The sequence below is a fragment of the Malus domestica genome, chromosome 03 (assembly GCF_042453785.1).
Source record: "Malus domestica chromosome 03, GDT2T_hap1".
In the NCBI taxonomy this organism is placed as follows: Eukaryota; Viridiplantae; Streptophyta; class Magnoliopsida; order Rosales; family Rosaceae; genus Malus; species Malus domestica.
Window position 1 is genome coordinate 26034893 of NC_091663.1, and position 23845 is coordinate 26058737.

General features: G+C 35.5%; 1 protein-coding gene and 1 long non-coding RNA gene across 3 annotated transcripts; both read left to right on the plus strand.

Moving 5' to 3' along the window:
• The first annotated feature begins 1892 nt into the window (after positions 1-1892).
• LOC103428395 (uncharacterized) lies at positions 1893-8062 on the plus strand. 2 transcript variants are annotated; one of them, XR_011579393.1, is made up of 7 exons: positions 1893-2716; positions 3603-3996; positions 4123-5996; positions 6225-6338; positions 6681-6835; positions 7190-7314; positions 7843-8062. XR_011579393.1 is itself a non-coding variant. In XM_070819205.1 (6 exons), exons 1-6 carry the CDS (start codon positions 2288-2290, stop codon positions 7236-7238), a joined length of 3015 nt encoding a protein of 1004 aa, XP_070675306.1. In that variant the 5' UTR covers positions 1963-2287; the 3' UTR covers positions 7239-7317. The 2 variants fall into 2 exon arrangements, 1 of the variants encoding a protein (XP_070675306.1); XM_070819205.1 differs by lacking the exon at positions 7843-8062 and having other exon boundaries at positions 1963-2716; positions 7190-7317.
• Positions 8063-14920: 6858 nt separating this feature from the next.
• Positions 14921-15749, plus strand: LOC139194252 (uncharacterized). The gene is made up of 2 exons (XR_011579011.1): positions 14921-15023; positions 15244-15749. It is a non-coding gene; the product is annotated as an uncharacterized lncRNA (long non-coding RNA).
• Positions 15750-23845: the final 8096 nt, after the last annotated feature.

Below are 23845 nucleotides of genomic sequence, written 5' to 3' on the forward strand. Positions count from 1 at the left end.
GAAGATGGAATTTGAGATGAATGATATTAGGAAAACTCGTTTATGCTTTGACCTGAAGTTCAAGCATTGTTCTGATGGTATTTTGGTCTACCAGTCAAACTCCACCTCAAATATGTTACCTTTGAGTATACCTATGATTGTCCATACGTTATATGCAAATGAGACCCTTGAAGAGGTTATGGAATCCAAAATTCCATATCTAAGTTTAACTTTGCGCTTTGTTGTACTTAGCTTATTGTATTTAGACAGGACATCTCATTCGCGATTAATCTATTGGTAAAATGTAGCACCGCGCCTACACACAACCACTGAATTGGTATTAAAGACGTACCCTGAAGGTACTACAAGGGAAAATCCCAACGCATCTCGAGCGGATCCAACCCCTCTAATCCTTGGAATGATACTTGTCTTGTTTGTTATGCTGACGCATGTTACTTATCAAACCCGCACAAGGCAAAATCCCCAAATGGTTATGTCTTTACCGTTAGGGATATCACAATATCTTGAAGGTCCACGATATGACCTTAGTTGCAAAATCTTCAAATCATTCCAAGACTCACCTTACTTCATTATGCTACAAGTGAAACATGGTTAGGAGTTCTTGTTGAGCATATTCGAAGTACTTGCTGTGTTTTCATCCATCGTTGAGTCCCAACGATGATCCATGAAGACTATGCCGCATGTATCCACTCGACCAAAACATAATACATCAACGAAGTCAACACCAAAGACCTATTGTGTCCACATTTACATCAGTAAAGCATCAGGATATTGAAGTCATGCAAGCCGATCCCAAACAACCTTCCCGACCTCTACACGACGCCACTACCGAAGTTAACCTTCCAGAAGCTTGTCCGAGGAATTGGTATGCCTAACTATCATATGCGATGCTTGTAGTTCTCATTTGGAAGTTATGTTAAACTAAGGGGGAGTATCCAGAAGTATATAATCTCCAAACAGACTCGCACCCAAAATAATTTCTTAAGGTCCAAATAGACTCGCACCCAAAAAAAAAAAAAGAAAAAAAAAAGAATAACATGATTATTGTTGTCAAGAGGTTTGATGCGTGAGGGGTTTGATGAAGGTGAGGATACCTCAAATAATATTTGCATGTGAGAGACATGGCAAATATAAATTCACATTTGGGAAATCTGATACAAATGATCAAAATTCTGATGCAAATAGAAACAAGAGAAGGAATCTAGGAATATTGGTACTAAAAAATGCAGATGACAATTCTTATTAAAGAGAGTCAACACTAGAGAAGGAGATGAATGGAAATTGGAGGTTGAGTGTGGGTGCATAACCATATTTAAAATTATCTCGAAGAGCATTCTTTCGTAGCCGGAGGTCACAAGATATTTTAAGGAGTTCTTTCGTAATTCTTGAAGAGCCAAATTTTACACCCTTTATTTGTTTATTTTTTATTTTATTTTTTAAAAGTGAGGATTAGTTGTGAGACTCACACCACATCGAACTTCAACGATCTGAACTGTCTATTTTTTAAGTTGGACCTCATAGATCATCCTTGCAAAATATTATCCAAATCGAAAATATTTGAGACATCCAATTGAGTTCAAAGAAATTGACGAACACTTTGTTTTATAAGAAATAATGAAATTTTGTTGTGGTAATTAAATAAGCAAATGGTTTTGGATTAAATTAAATTTTTACAAAGATGATCTATGAATCGAGACTTACAAAATAAATGGTTCAGATCTCTTTAGATAAAGGGCCTAATGAGTGTAACTCTAGAATAGATGTGTGACAAAAGAAAAGCCTCTAAAACTAGATGGGACAGCCCAAAAACTCTAACGCGTTTCCATTTATAACCGGTTTCGCTTAAGCAAACGAGTCTTTATATATCCAAGGCCCACGGTGCATGCATGCCTAAAAGACGAAAGAACCCCCTCTGTCTCTCTCTCTCTACTCTTTCTCTCTCTAAATCTCTCTCTGCTCGTCCACTCACTCACTCGTTCCCCCATTGAATTGAAACCCAAATCTCTCTCTCTAACTCGCTCGCAAACTCACCATATTATCAAATTTTAATCACTCACCCAAAAAAAAACCCTCAAATTTACCCGCCAAAAAAGCTTTATTCTTTCTCGGTTTCTCCCTCACAAAATTTTCGCCCTTTCAAATCCCCCAACCCGCCCAACGGCTAAGCCTCTCCGTCCCTCTGGCCTCTCTAGGGTTTCTCTCTCGCCTTCTGTCTCTCTTTGAGCTCCCTTTCCTCTGCGCCTAAAACGGCGTCGTCTAGGGGCTCCCCTCTCCCAGCGCCTTAATTATGGATCCACCCCTGAACGCCGAGCCCACTCAGCCGCCCCCGCCGGAGGTCTCAATTGGGGAAAAGAGGCCGATTGAGAATGGAGGACAAGGAGAATTGGGGACCCAGTTGAACAAGAAGCCCAGATTGGGACCCAATTCGGAGAAGGATCTGAGGAGAGTGGCGGAGATTGTGCTGGCCTTGTCAACCATGGCCAAGATTCGAGGGGGGAAGAAGCCCACGGAGCCGGAGATTGGGCTTATGGGGGAAGCTAGGTCGAAGCTGGTGGAACTGTGTGAAGGTTTGGCGCCTAAGGATATAGTGGGCAGGGATGCAATTGGCGCTGTGATTGAGGATTTGGGGCTTAATGCTAAGCTTAAGGAGCAGAGATTAGGGTTCCGGGGTCCCAAGTTGACGATTGCCGAGAAGTTTTCGCAGACGAAGAGGAAGGTAAGGACTCAATTGTTTGATTGGATATGGTTTGATTTTGAGTTTGGAGATTGTTGGGTAGGGTTTAGTCTAGATTTGTATGATTTGTTTTTTGGTTGGTGGGAAAGTGTTGAACAAAAAAAGAAAGAAACTTTTAATTCTGAATTATAAATTGTTCCTAATGGACTGATAATAATATAGTTCATATGGTTTGGCGTTTTGATTTTGTATGCGTTTAAGGTATATTTGCATGGTTTTTGAGAAATTAAGGGAGGAAGCATTTTTTGTTATGATTTCTTAATTGGACACGGTGGAGCTATTTGGCTTAGTCGATGTGAACATGTTGGGCTTGTTGGTTACTTTCATCATGAGTTTATATGCAGTTAACTGCATAGTGATAGTCCTCGGTTATACTAAGCGGTGTGCTAATGTTTGGATTAGTATCTAGTTGTGAAGTTTAAAGTCATTCGACCAAGAAGTTGTCTTTGACATTTTATGGATACTGCCATATTACAGCAGATGATTGTTCCAAACTATCAATTTAGGATTTTTTTGGACTGTGTAAAACTATTTTTTTCTGAATTTGAAATTCATTTTCTAGATGGAAGAATATGTTGGGCTTGTTGGTTACCTTCATCATGAGTATATATGCACTTAACTGCATAGTGATAGTCCTCAGTTATACTGAAAGGTTTCATTTTTATTCAAAAAAATATCAGAGTTCTGTAAGCGGGTGTGCTAGTGTTTGGAATAGTAGCTAGTTGTGAAGTTTAAAGTCATTCGACCAAGAAGTTATTGACATTGTGGCTGATGCCATATTACAGCATATAAGGCTGCCGAACAACCAATTTAGGATTTTTTGGAGTCTGTACAATGTTTTTTTTCTGAACTTGAAATTCTTTTCTAGATGGAAGAATCCAAGAAATTCTCTGCACAAGCTCAACCTGCTGCACATCCATCTCACCCATTAAAAACAAGCTTAAATGCAGCGGCTGAAACCCATGGGATGCCACATAACGTTCATATGATTCCTACAAGCAAACCAAGTCATGCACCAATTTCCTCAGGAGGTTTCCCTGTTTCTCCATCTCTTTTTCATGCATCTACAGCAACTCCCGCACCTACACAGTATCAGTTTCCCAACAATGATGTTAGAGCATCCATGGTGTCTAGTGGTTTTCCTAGCAGTCATCTAGGAAGGGATTCTTCTTCCCCAAATGTGCCTAAAGTTGAAAGAGCACAGTTCAGATCAGATGGAGGACCAAATGCAAATGTGTCTTCTTATGCATTTCAAGTACAAGGTAATTGATGTCCTTTAACCTTACTTGTACGGAAAGGTATCTTTTTTGGAATTTTTTACATCATTACTACTAATTCTATCTCCTCTCTGCCTATGTAAGTATTTACACCATATTTTCCATGTGCAGCAACTTCATTTGCAAATCATCCACATCCACCAGTGAATGCTCCAGCTTGGTCAGTGCAAGCTCAATCTGCTAAAAGTGGACCAGAACACAAGGTGCCAAACTATACACCTGTCAAAGTTGACGGAAGTACTGGTATCAGTATGCAACAGATGACTCCTGTAGCTGCGCGGAATCAGAATACTAAACCATTTGTCTCTCAATCAGCTTCTGGAAATCTACCCGTTGTACATCAGCCTTTGCAACAGATGCACTTCGTTAAAACTCCCTCGCTTTCTAATAATCACAATGAAATTGCAAAAGTTATTCAGAAATTATTACAACCACAGCTTCCTGATCATCCTCCATGGATTCCTCCGTCAAGGGATTACATGAGTAAGACTTTGACTTGCCAGAGTTGCCAGCTTACGATCAATGAGGTGGATAATGTTCTTATTTGTGATGCGTGTGAGAGAGGATATCACATAATGTGTGCACAGTCATCTAACCAGAGAGGAATTCCTAGAGGTGAGTGGCACTGCATGAGATGCCTGTCACTGAGCAATGGAAAGCCTTTGCCTCCGAAGTATGGACGTGTGATGAGAAGTAATATACAAGTAAAAGTCCCTTCTAACACAGCTGGAGTTCAAACGTCCTCGGAGAATACACTGGAAAATTTAGATCCAAAGGTCAACCAGCCGAAGATAGCTGCAAATGGAAGTTCTGTTTTGCAGAATACTGCTGGTATAGGTGGTGGGGGCAGCAATCACATTGAGTCAGCACCAGATCTAAGGATTTTAACTGCAAAAGAATCTCAACGGAAGAATCTCGTATCAAGCAGTAAAAATATGGATGAGAAACCTCTTTCTGGAAGTTACCCGTTAAGTGAAAGATCTGAGGAGAAATGTTCTGAATCAAAATCAGACCCTCCTTCTGAACCAAAAGAAACTACTGAATCATCTAGAGTTGAAGATTCTGAATCAATTGCAGAATCTCCTGCTGAGTCAAAAGTGGAGCATCCTGCTGAATCAAAAGCGGAGCATCCTGCTGAATCAAAAGTAGAGCCTCCTCTTGAACCAAAAGAAACTACTGAATCATCTGGAGTTGAAGAGAGACCTTCTGAATCAAAAGCAGAACCTGCTGCTGAATCAAAAGCGGAGTGCCCTGCTGAATCAAAAGCAGAGCCTCCTGCTGAACCAAAAGAAACTACTGGATCATTTAGAGTTGAAGAGATACCTGGATCAAAAGCAGAACCTCCTTCTGAATCAAAAGTGGAGCTTCCTGCTGAATCAAAAACAGATCCTCTTGCTGAACCAAAAGAAACTACTGAATCATCTAGAGTTGAAGAGAGACATTCTGATTCAAAAGCAGAGCGTCCTGTTGAACCAAAAGAAACTACTGAATCATCTAGAGTTGAAGAGATACATTTTGAATCAAAACCAGAAGCTTCTGCTGAATTTTCCAACAAAGATACTGATAAGTCCAATCATTCCCAACCCCCTTCCAACACACAAGTTGTGGACGGTGCTGGGCTGCCCAACTCTTCAGAAGTTCCATCAATGATATTCCATGACCAGAATTCTGCATTGGAAGACCCAGATGCTTCTCACTCTGTAGGAAACTCTGGCTCCTCTTTGAGATATGACATCAAACAAAATGACCAAAGTGGTGCACAAGCAAATACTTGTGAAATTTCTGTAGTTAGTGGTAGGTCTCTAGAGCATTTCGGTTTTTTTTCAGATGGCTTGAAAGCTGTTAAATGGATTGGCGATGCAGTTCAAGGTGGTGATGAAAAAATATATTATCATACTTGTTGCATTGATGGGGTAACTTATCAACTGCGAGATCATGCCCTTTTCCAGTCTAGTCATGGAAAATTGATACCCTTGAAGCTTCAGGTAAGTGAATTATTAAGCATCCCTTGATACGTCAGTAGTAGCATTTTGGAGAATTACATGATGTTACTGAAATTAATCTTTGGAATAGAGTCGTCCATTGTTTTTGGTCACCAAGTCTAGTGGAATCACTTATTGTTTGTTTTAGAAACATTTTCATCTGTTTATGATTATATCGAGTTTTTTCTTTATATTAGAAGGGTTGTAATGAACTTTGTAATTTCATTGCAGTCCATGTGGGAGGATAGAAAAACTGGGTCAAAGTGGGCTATTGTCAACAGGTGCTACTTTCCTGGTGACTTACCAGAGAACGTTGGTCGCCCATCTACACCTGAAAGCAATGAGGTAAACATTTTTTCCTTTACGTATACTGTTCTATGAGATGACCAAAAAGGTACTGTTCTATGTATTTCTCTCTGTTGTAAGATGTTCATATCAACATTAAAATTCAGTGGTTGGCATATCAGTTGACTAGTGGAATAGGACTACTGATTTTGTCGTGGTGGACATGATTGCGAACACATGCACCAATATAATATATCTATATAATGGTACTATGTATGGTGCCATTCCATTTAACACTTTGGTGATCTAAAGGCCTCTCACTCCCATTTTGTATTGACATGTAGAGTACAATATTACAACATCCATATGGTAGTTAATATTTTTTCTTTGTTTGTGTTACAGGTCTATGAGTCTAATTATGATAGCAATGTAATGGCTGGTTTGATTCGTGGTCCTTGTGAAGTTCTTTCTCCTGCTAAGTTCAGTGTAGAAACTGAAAGACGGAGCCAGTTAGGACATGAGGCAAATAATGAATTACGACCACTCTTCCTGTGCAAGTAAGGCTCTTTAGTTCTTACATGGCACAGAAAGAAATAATTTCTCTGTGTGTGTCTTTTAAAGGAAGAGCTCATTCTTTAAGTGTACAGATCATATGGGATACTTATTCGTTGCCTACTGTGTGTTACTGTGTTATCTCCACAAATGCCTAGATTCTATACTCTTCCCCCCCCCCCCCAAAAAAAACACACACACACACACACTGTATGTATGCACACGTGGACTTGCTATGAGTAGCCGTTTTTTATCCTATTTTGTGGTAGGATAATTCCATTTGTTTATTCCGATATTTGTTTCTTAATATTTTCACCTTGTTCTTTAATAATTTTATTTATTTATTTTTATATTTGCAGATGGATTTATGATGAGTTTAAAGGGGTATTGGAGCCTGTTCCCGAGTAATCCACTTATGCATGTATATTTTTTTGGTGGTTATTCTTCTTGGTTATGGAAACTCGAACATGCTCTCTTTGATCAGGTATGTGAAACTGTTGTGATATTATAATTTAGGTTTATTATATTGAAATTTGGAGTAGGCTTCTCGCATGACTTATTAAACTACATTGACAATTATTTATTGAGTGTTCTTTTTACCTTCATATTGCAATGGTGCATAGTAGCTTTATAAATATTGATGAATAAAGAGCATTAATAATAAATTATTGAGACTTTGTATGTTAACCGACTCATTTGCCTCTGATCATTTAGTAGAGAGAAAAAAAGGTATGTTTTCAACCATTTAAAAATGTGGTGTGAATTTCACCTGCTTGTATCACCAAAAAAATTGATGTGGTGTGATATACCATTTGTTCTTTTATGCTGTTATTGTTGGGTTCTTAGCCTTTTGAGCTTGTGATGCTTTGGACCTCATAGATGTGTTCCCTTGTTTCAGAACGTCTAACTGAGCAAACAATTTATTTTCTTTTTCATCTGATTTTAAATTTGTAACCCTTTGCTATGCTCGAACTCTTTCAACGATCGATACTGAGTTATTGTGTCGATACAGGTAGCCTAGTGCAAAAATGGGGGCATGCTTGAGCTAATCTGCAAGGGGAGTTTCAACATTCATGTATTGTACAATATGTAGCTGTAGCCTTAGGTTGTATTGTAGTCGCAATAGCAATTCAAGCTATAATCTTTCAGCCCCAAGCCCCTGCTTAGGTGCTTCATTCTTGTTATTGTTATCGTGTTAGTATTATTAATTAGAAATGAACGTCTTTCTCCTCTGTTTTCTAGTATCCTTTCGATCTCATTGACAATATCTCATTATCTAGGACTGGCTCTATGGTTTCCCATAAGGGTTCTCAGGTATATGATACTGTCGGATTCCGAGGGGTTGTCTAGTACTTCAGACTGTTGAATTGCCTTTTCTTATTTATACCATGTACGTTTGTTTGCCGGTGAATTTGAATTTTTTGTTTTGGAGAAGGCATTTTAATGTGTATGGACTTTGGCTGAAGCAAAATTTGCCAGTAAGGCATAGGAGAGCCAGATCCATTCATTACTTGGTTTCAGCAGTTTGAAGGGAGGAGAGGCATTTTAATTTGGCGTTGTTTAATTAAGGCCTCTCCCAAGTTCCCAACCTTAGAGTACCTTTTTATTTTTGGGGTAAGAAACCATGGACTATTTTAGTAAATCAGGGAAAAGAAATCTTCAAGGAGCTCAATTGGAGAACTGTAATTATCTATCTATTTGTTATGCTCTAATTGGTTCGTAGTTGCAAACTTTTTTTAGTCATGTTTTCGTGCAAAGCATGGTCTTTTTATGTAGTATTGAGTTTGAAGCGTTTATTTTTTTAAGGAAAACTAATGAAAAGAGCTTGAAAACTTCAAGTTTTAACGATAAAGACAAAATAAAGTGAATAATATCAGGATTGATTTTTTAGTGTAAAAATGTGATTTTTCGTTAAAGTGAACAGTACCGGGAGCTTTTCGTTAAAATTCTCTTTTTTTTAAGTGTAATAGTATCAAGAGCTTACATGCCCTTAGAGCAATTCCACCCCTAAGGACTTTGCGCCAGCACCCAGCGCATTTATCCACTCAAATGAACAGTAACATACTCCAATGAATAGTAATAGGCCAAGGCATCTCCACTCCTAAAAAAATGCGCTGGCACCCAGCGCATTTATTTGGTGTGTTTTTTTTTTTTTAAGTTTATTTCGGATAAGATTTTTAACCAATTTCGGATAAAATTTCAAATAAACTTAAAAAAAAAAACACACTAAAATAAAATTACATAAACTCATCAAATAAACTATAAAAAAAAAACACACTAAAATGAAATTACATAAACTCATCAAATACTCTTTATTCTTCAACCACAAGCTTTTTGGTATTTTTTTTCACACAAAAAGTATATGAAAGCTTTGGTAGAAAGTGTAGAAAATATTGAAATGTGGTGTAAGGTGGAAGATGAGGGTTAGGTATTTATAGAAAAAAAAATTTTAATTTTCTGTATTTTTTAATAATTTTTCTGTATTTTTTAATAAATTTTAATTTAGTTAATTAACGTGAACCGTTGATCTATGATCGAACGGTCCATTTTAAAAGTCAAATTTAAATTTTTTTTACCGTTGGAAATCCAACGGTCTAGAAAAACTAGCCGTTGGAAATCCAACGGCTATGATCATGCCGCGTCACTCCGGAGCACAAGTGGGTTGACAGCCCTCTGAAACCTTGTCGGGCACTCGCCCCACGCCGCCGTGAAGCGCACGCGCCAGGCCAACAGCCCGGCTTCTTGCTCAATCTCTTTTAGGCTGGTCCATTGCCCAGCTCGGGCTGGGTACCAGTCAACTTGAGGGGGTGGAGTCATTTGACAGGGTCCTGGCCTTGTTTTTGTGCTGGGTCCTGGGCAAAGTCCACTCCGGTGGGCTTGCTCTTATGGAAGTTCTTATAGAATAACAGATATTGGATTTAGATCATTAAAAATGCTTTTGAAAAGTTTGGCAGAAAAGACTAACTTTTGGGTTAAAAAATGCTCACATTCCAAAAAAACACTTTCTAATGTACTTTTAATAGATGTTAGTGCTATCAAAAAAAGGCCTTGGTATTAGAGTAGAAACTCTCATATATTAACTATATGATATTTTGTCACATGAGATCCAATTCTTCAACAGAAGGATGGGTCAAATGATGAGTAAAAGATAAAGTTGACATCTAACAAATGGACCAACAACATAACTTAAGGTAGTTAGGCAAATAGCGTTTTACCGCAATGGCGGCGAGTAATGATGCTTATGGACCTTGATACGGATTTGACCCCCACCAATCCTCCTCTCCTAACAACTAATAATGCCAAGCAGAAAATATCAAAGATAAATCCCTCAATGAAAAGTTCTCTTTGTTTTATGGTGCATGTCTTCTTTATTTGAGAGTCTTGAGACTTGAATGAACCATGTCTGTTTTTTCAAAGACAGTGACCAAAATGTTGCTGCCCTTCAACCAGACGGGTACACTGCTTATTTGTCGTATTGTATATTCCAAATCTCTAATAATTGAGGCAAATCTTGATATAGATGGATTCATTCTTGCACAAGACAACCCGACAAGAGACATTCTGCATAATTATAGTAATCGTAGTGCCATATTGCAATTGCACCAGTCCAAATTAACTAAAAGATTATGCATGCGAGAGAATTTCTCTTATAATTGGTAACACTGTAATAAGTATCTATTAGATGGATGATGTACTGTAATAAGTATCTAGTGCATTAGACATATTACAGGCACGTTGGTACGCAGGTTGGAATGGGACAGAACATGGTAGGGCGAAAATCTTTTCTTTTTCTGTTTTTCTGTTCAGGGCAGTGATTAAGTGGGATAAACAAGTTTTTATGTTGGAATTTGGGTTCTTTTTGTTGGATTTGAATTTCTTATTAAGTTTTTGGGTTTCTTATGCCGCACAAAGCAGTGTTTGAAACGCCTTAGAGATTTCAAACTTGGGGAAATACCTAAAAAGTTGGTGGAATTGTTAAAATTTTGTTTTAAGTTTGATCTTTTGTTGCTTGATTGTGATTCAATCTGAATGGCCAATTTCTAATTTAATTGTCTGGAAGGGCTAATTTTGGGGCTCATCCCGTATCCACCTTATGCGTTTGATTGAAATATCCATACTCATATACTAGTTTTGAATGGAGAAAAACATCCACATGGGTGGATTGGTTTGTTGGAGATTCATTTTATATGTTTTACAGTATTAGACTTAATCAATTGGAGGTCTAATTGGATTATTAGTTCTTGTAAGAATAACATAGTCGGAAGATAGCCCCTGTGGTGAAAAAAAATTAGGATTTAAACCCATGTGGTGAAGTCTGTTAAGATTTATGCTCAAAATTAAAAATTTCATTAACTCTCCATTAATTATTAGCACGTGAGCCTACATATGAGGCTAAAACAAAACTCTCCCTTAATTGTTAGACCATCTCCAACCCTTGGGTAAAACCTAAAATTTTTTACCCAAAAAATTTAGGTTTTAACCCAGAAACAATTTTTCTACTCCAACCCTTAAAACCTAAATTTTTAGCCCCATATTATTAAAGAATAAATATAAAACAACAACATTAACTAAATTAAATGTGTATCGTTGGATGACCAACGGCCATTTGAATGTGAGTCGTTGATCACAAAAGGAGCCGTTGGGCTCAACTTTATTGCCAACAAGTGGCTGACACAACCTACGTGGGTGGGGTCGCCACCTTGCAGGCGCTGGAGAGTTGGGAGAATATGGCACATCAGTGGGGAAGTGATATCCAATTGCTGGTTTCCCACTCTTACAAGTGGGCCAGTCTAGTAACTTTGGCCTAAATCTTGGCCGGAATTTGGCTTTTTTTTAGTTCTAACACTTAACCCCATTTTAGAACAAAGGTTGGAATGAAATTGGTGGGAGGGGGGATAGAAGGGAAAATTTGAGACTTACTTCAAGGGTTGGAGTTGGTCTTAGCACGTGAAGTTTACATGTAAGGCTAACTTTATATTTTTAGCCTCACATGTGAACCTCATGTACTAACAATTAAGAAAGATTTGGCAAAATTTTTAATTTTGGGCCTAAATTTAAACAAACTTCAGCACAAGGGCTTAAATCTTAATTATTATTTTTTTTACCACTGGAGCAATTTTTCGACTATCATATCACCACGAGACTATTAATTCAATTAAGTACTATTGTATCACCACGAGACTATTAATTCAATTAAGTCTAAATTGGATTAAGTGTTAAATGCGCTTGGTATGGAGTAAACATGATGCAGCCCATAATTAGATTGACGAAGACAGGGCCTTGGGCCTTGAGGTCTCAGAATTGATCCAAATCCTTACATATGTGTTTTTGGTTTTCAGATGACTATGAGCTTGAATTCAAATGAAATATTATTAACTAAAAAGATTAGTTGTCAAATCAAACGACATAACTGCAAAAGACAGTAGATAAAAAAAACAGGAAAACTAATGAAAAGGGCTTGAAAACTTTGAGTTTTAATGATAAGGACAAAATAAAGAGTAAAGTGAATAGTACCAGGATTGACTTTTTAGTGTAAAAATGTGGTTTTTCGTTAAAGTGAACTAGGCCTGGCAAACGGGTCGTGTCAGTCGTGTTCGTGTCATTTTCGTGTAACACCTGTTATCTTAACGGGTCGTGTCGTGTCACACCTGTTATCTTAACGGGTCCTTAACAGGTCGGGTCACTTTACCCAACGGGTAAAGTGACCCAACCCATTAAGACCCGTTATGACCCGTTAAGAAAAATATTTTTTTTTTCTTAAATTTGCACATACCACACATTGTCACATAAATATTACTTCAAAACATTAAAACACATTTGTCGCTTAAGTACTACATCTACACTCGAAAATAAGAGCCTCATAAAAATACACTACTAATCTATTACAAATATTAAATGTGCAAGGATATGCAAAATAAAAGCGTTTTTGTTTTCAAGGTTGTGAAGCCTTTCTCAAAAGTTTAAACCTTGCCAATGGAACTCAAAGTTTAATGAAAGTGACCCACTAGTGTGTTTATTTGTACTTTTATTAAGTATAACATAAGATATTATGGTATCCACTAGTGTAAATATTTTAAATTGAAGATCGAATTCAATCATTGTATTCATATAGGGTCAAGGAGTGTAGTTGTAAAAAATCATCAAAATCGGAGTTAAAATAACCGTTAAATTGTGATTTTTCGTTTATAACCGTCGAAAAGTTTTGTCCCGTAACTTAATCTTTAAATGTTTGTTTTTTGCAATTTTTGGCGTATGCGATCTTGAAGCATATACAAACAAGTATGACGGTTAGATCGTTGAAACTAGTTTCGTAGAATGCGTATCCCATCAAAACAATAGATTCACTAACACTTAAAAGTTTATTCTTACTTTCATTAAGTATAACATAAGATTTTGTGGTATCCACTAGTGTAAATATTTTAAATTGAAGATCGAATTCATTCATTGTATTCATATAGGGTCAAGGAGTGTAGCTGTAAAAAATCATCAAAATCGGAGTTAAAATAACCGTTAAATCGTGATTTTTCGTTTATAACCGTCGAAAAGTTTTGTCTCGTTACTTGATCTCTGAATGTTTGTTTTTTTGCAATTTTTGGCATATGCAATCTCAAAGTATATACAAACATGTTTGACTGTTAGATCGTTGAAACTAGTTTCGTAGAATGCGTATCCCATCAAAACAATTGATTCACTAACACTTAAGAGTTTATTCATACTTTCATCAAGTATAACATAAGATTTTTGATATCCACTACTGTAAATATTTTAAATTGAAGATCGAATTCATTCATTGTATTTATATATGGTCAAGGAGTGTAGCTGTAAAAAATCATCAAAATCGGAGTTAAAATAACCATTAAATCGTGATTTTTCGTTTATAACCGTCGAAAAGTTTTGTCTTGTTACTTGATCTCTGAATGTTTTTTTTTTTTGCAATTTTGGGCGTATGTGATCTCGAAGTATATACAAACATGTTTGACGGTTGGATCGTTGAAACTAGTTTTGTAGAATGCGTATCCCATCAAAACAATTGATTCACCAACACTTAAGAGTTTATTCATACTTTCATCAAGTATAACATAAGATTTTGTGGTATCCACTAGTGTAAATATTTTAAATTGAAGATTGAATTCATTCATTGTATTCATTTAGGGTCAAGGAGTGTAGCTGTAAAAAAGTTTCAAAATCAGAGTTAAAATAACCGTTAAATCGTGATTTTTCGTTTATAACCGTTGAAAAGTTTTGTCTCGTTACTTTATCTGTGAATGTTTTTTTTTTGTAATTTTTTGCTGATGCAATCTCGAAGCATATACAAACAAGTTTGACGGTTAGATCGTTGAAATTAGTTTTGTATAATTCGTATCCCATGAAGTTCAATGGTGTGTGTGTGTATATATATATTTATTTATTTATTAACTAGATTTAAATCTATTTATTTTGTATGTATAATTATTATAGTTTTTAGGGGTATAAAATTTAATATATATACATATATAACTATTATAGTTAATATTTTGGGGGTATAATTATTATAGTATATATAATTATTATAATTATTATAGTTAATTTAATATATATATATATATAATTATTATAGTTTTTAGGGGTATAAAATTGTTAAATTAATATATATAATTATTATAGTATTTTTTTAGGGTTATAAAATTATTAAATTAATATTATGCTTATCGTCTATCGTGTTACCCACGTGTATACCCGAAACAACCCGTTATCTTAACAGGTGCTTATCGGGTTACCTGATAACGACCCGTTTTGTTATCGTGTCGACTCGAATACCTGTTAATTTCGTGTCGTGTTGTGTCGGGTTATCGGGTCGTGTCAGGAATTGCCAGGCCTAAAGTGAACAGTACCGGATGCTTTTCATTAAAGTTCCCTAAAAAAAAAGGAAAACTAATGAAAGGGGTTTGAAAACTTTGAGTTTTAATGATAATGACAAAATAAAGGGTAAAGTGAATAGTACCAAGATTGACTTTTTAGTGTAAAAATGTGGTTTTTCGTTAAAGTGAACAGTACCGGGAGCTTTTCATTAAAGTTTCCGTTTTTTATAGAACGTTAGTACTTTTTGGAGAGAAACACTTGGTAAGTTCAATAGGATCAAAGCCCTAGTGCAAGAACTTTGATTTTAATTGTTGAATTCTAGTGACAGAAGCATATAAGAACTACTTAACAAGTGTAAGGATATTGCAAGTTTTCAAGCCTCTATCATCTAGCAAATTCTTATTAATTTCTATTTTTCGTTATTATTTGCATTGTCCTCATTACTATTATTAGTTTGTAATTTATAATATTGCTATCAATAAAATCATATTTTCTGTTTTGTTTCCATCATATACATCTTTCCTTTCCTCCTTCATTCATGCACTCATACATGTTTGTCTTGTTCCATATTAAGGCATGGATGAACTTGAGACTCATTTCTTTGTTCTTATGAACATGTGGATTATACTGGCACAAGTGTATACTATGAATGCAAAATTGTTGTTGTATAGACAACGACAAAGGAAGAGGGAGAGGAATGATAGAGATGTAGATCTTGCAGCTATTATGGATGCAGGTTGGGATAGAGCAATTACTGAAATGAAGAGGTTGGATGAAAGTTTTACTTCAGGGGAAGCAAAAGCGAGGTTAACTTATGAGCTTCAGGCCATGAGTCTCCCATACAATCAGATGCTATGAGTTGCAATAAAGTTAGTAAAAGATACTAAAATGTTGCGTATTTGGTGTATTTTGGATCACTCACACAAGTCATATTTCATTAAGATGTATATGGATGGCATGTGACCATTTGGGTGTTTGCTATAAATAGGATGAATTGTATGCAATTCTATAAGTAGGATGAACTGTATTAATAAGTGATGCTTTCATTATTGTTTTAGCAAGACAATATTTTTTTTTCAAGGCTGGACGAATGTTCAAGTTGGAATATTTCATTTATCTTTTTGTCCAGTTGCATCTTCCCGTATTTGCACATTTATAAGTTCTAGAATCTCTTTTTAGGTCACAAGAATCTATCATTTTCAAGCACAAAGTATGTTTTGCAATCAATGTGATCTTCCAAAAGAGTTGATTCAAAGAATAGCTAGTCACCATGGTAATGTTTTGGGCGTTGGCATGGATAAGCAAATATGGGAACACACTTCGTATGGTCAATCCAGTGTCAAAACAACTTATGAGCTCTTTTTCTACGGAGATGAATGGTTGATCCTCCATGGTATTTTATGTGGAAACTAAAGTACCCTCCAAAAATTAAGATCTTTCTTTGGTTAATAATTACAAATGATAGGCTTTTAACAAACGAGCAAAGGGCCAAGAGAAACTTGACTGTTGATTGATTCCTCTTGTACTTTATGCTATGGCTTTTAGAAACCAATCTTCATTTACTTTGGGATTGTCCAAGAGCAAGGAGTATTTGGGGAGTTGATGGGAATGCCCTGGCAGGTACGTTTGTCTTTTACCTTGATGTCGAAGCTTGGACAATATAGTCTGAAAAAATTGGGTGGAATAGTATATTTTCACGTGCTGGTACATATGTAAATGAAAGAATAAACAAATTTTGGAGATAACTTTGGTGTGCCGCATCTTCCCTAAAGTATCAATGTTAAGGTTGTGAACGAGTGGGTTGACACCTCTCATACTGTATGCATTAGTAGTCGTAAGTGCTATTGTCTCTAGCTCGGGACTCACCTCCTGAAGAGAAGGTGAAGCTTCATGTGAATGACTTTCGGTCCAACACTTCTAGAAATATAGGTGCTGGGGGAGTATTACGGGATAATAATGGTGATTGACTGGGTGTGTTTCCGGTCAATTTTTACAAATGGCATGTGGTTGATGCTGAAATTTGGGGGCTTTATTTTGGTCTACAGTTTGTAAACAAAAGTATTTCAAGTCTTTGTGTGGAGGTGGACTCAGCGATATTGGTTAATTTAATTAAACTATAGCTAATACCAGCTTTCATTCTTTTGCCAACATCATTGACCAATGCAGACAATTTATGGTACGCATAACAGATTGCAAGTTGGTTCATGTTTACTAAAAGAAAAACGTTATGGTTGACGACCTTGTCAATTGAAGTTATAATATGAATCTTGGGTACCATTATTTTGAATCCACTTAAATGGATAGGAGATTATGTATCTAATGATATGATCTGAGTCTCAAGGACTCGAAATGTTAGTAATAATTTATTGAGTTAGTTTTGGGGTGATTTACCCTTATGTTACCAAAAAAACCCTTCGTTACTTATTGCGTTTTTAAATAAGTATTAATATTTAATAAGTGTTATTGTAATAAGTATATCATAAATAATCATATATATACTCTAATATGAACAATTAAAAAATTATCTCGTCCCATTCCATCCCATAACATTATACCAAACAACAAACAGAATAGGGTTACATTGGTCATTTAATCTTTCCACACCATTCCACCTTGTGTGTACTAAACGTAGAACAGAGTGTCCCATTCTGGCCAGCGCGTACCAAATATAGCGTGGAACTTCCATTCCATCTTGTCCAATTCTGTCACATTTTATCCCGTCTATTTACCAAACACTCCCTAGAACATATTAGTGAAAAGAGAATTAACTGCTCTTTTACTTGAGATACAAAATAAAGTAAACCAACCAAGCAATTGAAAACGAATCCTTGAGCTTCAACCATATAGGCGAAAAAGAAAAAAACAACGAAACCAAATACGTGACCATTTAACAAAAATTGTTTGCTTGATTCTCGTGATCTGATCGCTACATGTCTCATTAGAAAATTTCAAAAACCCTAAATTTCATGCAGGCCTTCAATTCCCAATAACGTTGAATCAATTAGTTGCTTTAGCTAGCTAGAGAACCTATACCCTTTTGGATATGATGGTTTGTTTTCTACTACATCTATCGATTAAGATCCATCAAACCTAAAATATCTTAATGCATAAACTTTAACACGGAACAAAATGCACATTGCAACAACTCAGAATACGTCTTTGATGTCCATCATGTCACCACCATCATCATTTGGAGAAAATTTGTTGTGTAAGAAAGACATTATCTTAGTGGCACCACCACCCAATAGTACTGTTTATTACAATTATTGTCATTTTAAGAACCATAATTAAGTGTGTGCCTCTTTGGTATTAAATTCTTTTTTTTTATCTATTTTTTCATTTTTAAACACTTAGCACACATTTGTTGAATGGTAGTACCATTAGATTTTTGAGTTGCTTTTCTCCACTCACAAAAATCATTTGGAACATGACCTAAATTTCAACTTATATTTCTTATGGACACAGACTAATAGGAAACACCGTTTATAGGGATGTGCAAGTTGAATCTTATAAACCAATCAAGCATTGCAAAAGTCCTACTCCTTTAGATTTTATAATACATTAAAAACTAATTGAGAAATGAGATTTATCATTTTTAAATAAAAGAATAAAATGGAAGAGGCTAAAACCTAGTAAATGTTTGCATGAATATATCTATAGCACATAGGGGCTTATCTTTGTCGCCAAATAACCCAACCCATGTTTGATTTTGCCTCATAAATTAGTACCAAGGTATGACTGTGTTTGGATGATTGTGGGAAGGCTGTTCCTCCATTGTGTTACAAAATTATGCTTCTTGGATAAGGTTTTGTAAATGGATAAGCATTTTCTAGTGGCACTCTCTCTTAGTCTACCTTTAAGAGGCTAAGAATATCTTACCCAGTGGAATATGTGTAGCAGTCTCATGCCTACAACTGAAATCACACTTCTACAGTTTATTACTTGTAACCAAATCCCTAATTACAAGCTAATTAGTTTGAATTTGTCTCTTGGCACAGAAATTGTTGCCTGCTTTACCTATGTTTCTATAGGCTCTCATGATCTATCATCTATCTACAAATATATAATGGAGTTGCTTCAAACACCCCAAACTAGTGTCAAACTACTTAATTTCTAACTATGATTAATCGTAATTAAACATATGCTAACGACGGAGGGTCACAAGCACTGGCGGATCTATATATTGTAGCAAGTGGAGTCCATCTCCCCCATGCAACAATATGTTGTCTCAGTTTGCCTTAGCTATATTGATGTCATCTTTAAAGTAGAGATAAGATGTTTGGTGACATGCTTGTAAGAGGTTGAGGTAGCAGCTGATTGTGTTTTCTCGTTGTGACGAAGAAAAGTATATGGAACCTTCATTGCATATACAATTGCTAACCCTTCTTGATTACGATAGTACAGTTCACATGCATGCAACGACAGTTGAAAGTCCTCCACATACGCAAATATTGGTCGTCAGTTAACTGCAACCGCTGTGTATGTATATTCTATAACAGATCAAGTACAGGATGAATTTGCAATGGAAAATATAATATTGATAGCAATAGGACTACTGGTCCCATTTGTTCCCATAAGGAGACAACCCGCCCCTTAAGCAGCAATTACAAACTTACCATTTTTTCTAAGGCCTTGACCTAATGACCCTATCTCCAAAATTTAAATATTGAGAGATTTATAATTGATACGAACTTCGGGGTCACGTTATTCGTTTGCTTATTTTGCCTACAATACGTATAAAGGGAAAATTTTACGTTTAGGGTCTCGTAAGATCCATTTTAACATGTACATGGAATCTTAGACAAAAATGAATATGACGTGACAAAGAAAACCCTCCCTTAGGATCTCCCCTCAGAAAACCCTCCCCTAAGATCTCCCCTCAATACGAGGGGCATAGCGAATAGCAGACAAAAGCACATGACACGCAACACAAGAACCAAAGTAATAACTGCCTTCTCTTTTTTGACCACTCTAACTCAGCTATATTTTAAATTGAAAAAAATTGTAGTAATTGTTTTTCAATTTTAATCAAATTGAAGAATTGATCTCTTAATTAAAAATTCGTGTTTATTAGTCATTTAATTTATGAAAATGTACATATATGGTCATTTTCGTTAACTTCTTCAGAATTTCGTCAAAATAAGTCATGATAGAATGACCATTGTTATAATTAGGTTAAAGTTGGTAGACCATTTCTCCAATTGAGTTAAAGTTGAAGGATTATTGCTGTAATTGGATGAGGGACCATTACAATTATCTCATTTTGTTTTCCATATTTTCCCCCTTGATGACGGAGTTGACGAAAAAGACCATAACTGCACATTTTGATGAATTAAGAGACCAATAATCATGAATTTTAGTTGACAAACCATTGCTTCAATTTAATTAAAAAATTTAGAACCATTACTACAATTTCCTCTTTAAACATTTCCCACCCTTTTCTTCAAGAAACCCCAAAATAATAATAAACTAATTCAAGTAGTACTCTCTCCCAACCCAACCATCCAACGGCCAATATCAATTCAAAATAAGAGTAGTCACATCCACATCCACTTACTATTATAATAACAGAAAGAGGTTACGTGATCACTTTGTCTGGACCTTTTGCATGGCTTGATTGGGAGGAATGCGAAGCATAGATTATAAAGGAAAGGAAAGGGATCTTCTCCGGATCCCTTCCTCCTAATCCACCAAATTCGAAAATTTGTACAGTTGAAATTTGATTCAACAGCTACAAATAGGGACCCACTTAAAAGTTATAATAACTTTAGTTTGATCAAATTTCAACGGTCCGGATTCCCAAACTTGGTAGATTAGGAGGAAGGGATCCGGAGAGGATCCCTTTCCGATTATAAAAGCAAAAACTATGTATGGCTATATATAATAATAAATATATAGAGGGTAGTTAATTGGGAAACCAGAGATAAAGGTGATGGAGAAGAAGAAGAAATGGTCTGGCCTTGTTTCATGTGAACCGGCGACCATCACGGTGTGTTGTAGACTTTGAGAAAGAAGTTGCAAAAAGAGGGTCTATAATCCATATGAATGAATCACATCCCCCCTATGTATGTCCATGTCACAGAGAGTGAAAGTATAGAGCAATCAGGAAAAGCAAGAGCAAGACTCCGGGTATTCAGAGTTAAATTTAAAAAACACATTAGGGTCACCGATAGGTTAACGAATAAATTGTGCCTAGCATTCCCACTTTCTTTTAGAGTGCGTATGTAGCTCAACAATTTTATATGGTCTCCTTTTTGGGGGTAATATTCTCCAAGGTCTCTATTTTGGATGTTGATTTTCGAATATTTGATATTGAGAATGAATAATAAAGGACTAAGTGGTTCTTTTCCTCGTGAAATAAAATGTTCAAGTGTTGCAGAATAAATCTAGAGAGAGAAAGAAGAAAAAAAACGTGAGAGTTGTGATTCTATTTGTTCACTTCATAACATGCATTTTAACATAAAGATAACGGAATTGACCAAGATTACAAATTTTGTAGGCCAATGACTAAATCAGCTAAATTAAAAACAGTAGCCAAAATAGATTTTGACCATAACCACTGTAAGTAAATTTATATGACTTCTCCTAGGCTTTAGGAGTTCTTAAAAGTTACTATGATCGTAGACCTAATCCAATGGACCATGATAAACCCTACTTCTAATTTACAAAATTACACTATAAACGTAAGTACATAATATTTGCAACACTTAAAACGTAAATACAATATTTACAAAATTAAGAACGATGATAATTGAGGTAAAGTAGGATTGGCCGCAATTGATGAAGATAAGATGAAAGAAAATCGGTTAATGTGAATTGGACATATAAAACAAAGATTTACAGATGTTTCGATTATAAAATGAGATTATGAGACAGTGGCTCATAGCAAAAAAGGTAGAGGAAGACCTAGGAAGACTTGGATAAAGGCTTTAGGAAAAGGCATGGAGTATTTAGAGCTAATGGAAGATTTGGTGCAAAACCAAGCCCAGTGGCGTTCTAGAATGCATATAACCAACCCCCCTTAGTGGAATAGAACTTTGTTGTTGTTGTACACATAAACGTAAATACATAATATGTGCAACTGCCGGAGTAATTTTCTTTTGATAAGAAATGCTTTCTTGTTAGACTTCATAAGGTTCTTATGCTATATTACTATATTGTTAAGTTAAACAATTGAGAAAGTGAGAATGATAATTTTAAACATATTACTAGTAATAATCTCATAATTTGGGCTATGTTGGAGTATATCTACCTATTGAGAAAGATACCTCCCTTCTTCTAGTATAGCTATAACTAATCTCTCAAATCTTCATTCACATGAAATGTTACCTAAATGTTCTTACATAATATAATCGTTTATCAATCATGATTTCATGTGTTGGTAAAATTCTCTCTCATTTTAATAAACAAAATAAGCAAGTCGCACCGATGTTAATGACTTTTCTTTTGGCATTTGAACGAAGAACCAACTAAACGAAGCCTTTCCCTTTCGGTTAGAAAAGTGGATTGACTTGTTAGAAAGACCACAAATCAACAATCCTACAACTTTACATTAAAGTTAATATTTTGATATTTCCAAATTATGATGAGATTCAAGTAGAACTATAAAGCGTTTTATAACGGAATTTTTTAGAACACTATTTATTGGATGCGAATAATGCTGTATATAGAGTGCAAGTACTAAATTTAGAATCTCTATACATTTGTGTCTATCTTGTTTTTCTAATTTGGTTACCATTTGGAAAGTAGAACCTACATGTTGAAGAAGAGCATGAGGGTGGGTTTGTTGGCTTTTGCTTAACTACCAACACTAATCCAACAAAGGCTAGAACCCTAATTAGTAATTAAAAAATGTTAGGTACAAATTGGACCTATTGATTTCTGGGGTGATGGTTAAATAAATTAATAAGAGAATAATCAATCATCATTTGGCTTTTAATAGATACGATTTGATCCTCATTATCCAATTAAAGTTCTCGTAAGCCGACAATGAAATTGAACTCTCTGAAAAAATAAACTTTAAAAGTTGCATCTTGAAGTGGTCCTGTACATAATTTGTTCTAATGGAGCTTCCTAATCATCTCTGCCTTAATTAAGTTAAATTTGGCCAATAATTATCTCTAAATTATTTCATAACCAATATGCACGACACATACAAATTTCACTGTAACAAAAACGTTTATATCTCATAATGCTGCTAACCGAAATGTAAGTCATGTATACACACGTACATATTTAATATACACTCTATTGTTTCCTTTTTCTTTTTTTTTTTAACAAAAGATAGTATCTCGCTATGGAGGTAGGGGATTGGACTAAGCCTTACAATGGGCTTGTCATAATAATATGGTTCAACTTCACCTTTGCCAAGAATTTGACATAAAACCTCTCACTTACAAGTAAAGAGGACTACCACTGGACCTAACAAAAAATAAAGGCTTATTAATTGATTTGCCCCTGAAAATGCCAACTAGTCTTATTTTACCCCCTAAAACTGATTTTGTCCACACTTTACCCCCCCCCCCCAAACTTCCATTTTTGTCTTATTTAATTTCAGTTCACCTTATTTTTTTGTCTATTTTGTCAAATAAACGTTGAATTAAAGGATTGTATGGACATTTTATTTTTAACACAATTTTTTACCTCCAATTTGCATGCTAAAACAATCCCAAATTCATTTTTTTATTATTCTTATTCAAATCCCCATCTATATCTCTTGAGGATTGATGTAGAGCTGTGGTTGCTGACATTGGAATCGATGAGTAGCTTGAAATAGATTTTAAAACACAACCCATTATTTTCTTTTCAAACACAAACCATTATTCGCTTTTGCCGGTGACTGTAGCTACAACTCCACAGTAATCCACAAGAGAGACATATGGGGGTTTGAATTAGAGTTATTGAAAATGGAATTGACATTGTTTTAGCATGCAAGTTGGATCGCAAAGAGCTAGTTGGATAAAAATAAAATGTCCATACTGTCCTTTAATTTAATGTCTATTTGACGGAATGGATGAAAAATGGGTGAACTGAGACTAAATGAGACAAAAATTACTATTTCATGGAACAAAGTGTGACGAAACCAGTTTCACAGAGTAAAGTAAGACTAAAAGACAGTTTCAAAGGGCAGATCAATTAATAAGCCATAAGTAAATAAAGGAATAATTAGATAGGTG

Coding starts and splice junctions, on each gene's coding strand:
- LOC103428395 (XM_070819205.1), top strand. CDS start 2,288: ATGGATCCACCCCTGAACGCCGAGCCCACTCAGCCGCCCCCGCCGGAG. Junction 5,997..6,224: donor TGATACCCTTGAAGCTTCAG/GTAAGTGAATTA, acceptor ATTTCATTGCAG/TCCATGTGGGAGGATAGAAA. Junction 6,836..7,189: donor CGACCACTCTTCCTGTGCAA/GTAAGGCTCTTT, acceptor TTATATTTGCAG/ATGGATTTATGATGAGTTTA.